This window comes from Eimeria maxima, genomic scaffold, assembly GCF_000499605.1.
Source record: "Eimeria maxima Weybridge genomic scaffold, Emw_scaff2639, whole genome shotgun sequence".
Taxonomy (NCBI): domain Eukaryota; phylum Apicomplexa; class Conoidasida; order Eucoccidiorida; family Eimeriidae; genus Eimeria; species Eimeria maxima.
This window is the reverse complement of record NW_013565490.1, coordinates 1-2,474: the sequence shown is the minus strand read 5'-3', so window position 1 is coordinate 2,474 and position 2,474 is coordinate 1. Positions and strand designations below refer to the sequence as shown.

General features: G+C 29.5%; 1 protein-coding gene across 1 annotated transcript; it reads right to left on the bottom strand.

Annotated features, from left to right (window-relative positions):
• Positions 1-82: 82 nt before the first annotated feature.
• EMWEY_00059120 (glycogen phosphorylase family protein, putative) lies at positions 83-2,456 on the bottom strand (the record flags this gene model as incomplete). The annotated part of the gene is made up of 3 exons (XM_013481016.1): positions 83-331; positions 608-1,367; positions 1,663-2,456. Coding segments are annotated over 3 exons (1,803 nt in total), but the record flags the coding sequence as incomplete, so codon positions are not given.
• Between the last annotated feature and the right edge of the window lie 18 nt (positions 2,457-2,474).

The following is a 2,474-nucleotide window of genomic DNA, read 5'->3' as shown; positions in this document are numbered from 1 at the left end:
TATATATATATATATATATATATATATATAATAGATATAAATAAGTATAAATAAGGGTAATTAGAGGGAAAAGAGAGCATACCCTTTCCCTAATAGCATCAACTTCATGTTCTTTAGCACCAAATATAAACATAGTATCATCTCCTCCTTCTTCTCTTATCTCTATATTTGCACCATCAAGAGTACCAAGAATAATTCCTCCATTCATAACAAATTTCATGTTAGATGTTCCTGATGCTTCTGTTCCTGCTGTAGATATATGCTGAGATATATCACTTGCAGGTATTATTACTTGTGCATTAGATACATTATAATTCGGTAGGAATACTACCTGTACATACATATATATTTATTTATTTATTTATTATTACTTTATTATTCTCTTATTCTATTTAATTACCTTTTTATTGCTATATTTTATACGTATTATTCATAGATATATACATATATATGTTGACAGGGAATACGCAACAACAATAGGCATAAAATACATATATATATATATACATATATTATATATTATTAATTTATTATTTATAGTGTATAATAATTAATATTAATTAATTAATTAATTAATTAATTATAATTATAAATAATAATAACATACCTTAAGATATTTATCTACATCTGGGTCATTATTAACAACTTGTGCAACACTATTAGCTAATTTAATAATAGTTTTTGCTGTATAATATCCAGGTGCAGCCTTTCCTCCAATAAGAGAAGCTCTTGGTTGTATATTAACTCTTTCTGCTGGTTGCATGCGTTTAATAGTTAGATATCTATGTATAATATAAATAATATTCAATAATTGACGCTTATATTCATGTATACGCTTAACCTGTATATCAAATAACATATTATCTACATCTAATTGTATATTACATCTTTGTTGTACCCATAATGCTAATCTTTTCTTGTTTTCTTTCTTAACTGCTGCCCATTCAGATAAGAAAGAAGGATTATCTATATGATTCATTAATCCATTAATCATATCCAACTCCTTTAGCCATGAATCAGATCCTAACCAATTACTAAATAAATTAGCTAACCCTCTATTTGCACAATATATCCATCTTCTTGGTGTTACACCATTTGTTACATTAAGGAATTTATCTTTTATTCCTTTTTTTGTATAAAATTCATCAAATTCAGGGAATAATTTCTTTCTTACTAATTCACTATGTATTATTGCTACACCATTTACATGATTTCCTCCTATTACTGCTAAATTTGCCATTCTTATTCTTTTTTCTTGTCCTTCTTCGTATATAGACATTCTTCCTATCTTTTGCCAATCATCACCAAATACTTGACGAGCTTCATTCAAGAAACGGAAATTTATCTCATTTATTATTAATAAATGTCTATAAATATATATAACACACACAATTAATTTATATATAAATATAAATAAATATATCAATATACAATTTATATATTAACAACACACACATCACACACACACACACACACACACACACAAGTACTAAATACTAAGTAATAGAGGAAACTTGATGAAGGAAAAAGAAGGGCAGGGAGGAGAGAGGAGAGAAATAGAGAGAAATGTATATGCATATGATAAGATATAGGAATAAAAAAGGAAATAAAGGAGAGAAAATACATAAAAATAATAATTAGATGAATATATTGATATCTTACCTTGGTAGTAATTTAGCGATAAGATCAGCGGACCATTTCTCTAATGCCTCTGGTAGTACAGTATGATTAGTATAATTGAAACATTTTCTGGTTAATTCCCATGCAGTATCCCAATCAAGTCCCTCAACATCAAGAAGAATACGCATTAATTCAGGTATAGCAATAGTAGGATGTGTATCATTAAGTTGGCATTGTATCTTATCAGGTAATTGTTTCCAATCTCTACCTGGTGCTTTCTTGAATCTTCTTAATACATCTTGTATAGTTGCACAACAAAAGAAATATTGTTGTTTAAGTCTTAATTCTCTTCCTTCTTGTGTATTATCATTAGGATATAATACAGCAGAAATTGATTCAGCATTCTGCCTCTCTCTTACGGACTCTAAGTACCGTCCGACGTCAAATAAATGGAAATCGAATTCTTTACTCGGACACGCTTTCCATAGTCGTAAATTAATTGTATTATAAGTATCGAATCCTGGTATAGGTGTATCGTAAGCCATAGCTTGTACTATTTCCCCTCCTACCCATTTACTACGCATGCGTCCATTCTGTGGATCTCTATACTCTTTTACACTACCATATATACGTACTGCGTACGTACAGTCTGGTCTCTCTATTTCCCATGGATTTGCTAATGTTAGCCAATAGTCTGGATACTCTACTTGACGACCATTTACTATTTTCTGCTCAAATATACCATATGTGTATCTAATGCCATAACCCCAACATGGCAAATTTAATGTCGCCATCGAATCCAAGAAACATGCAGCCAAACGACCTACACACAACATTATACGTATACATATAAA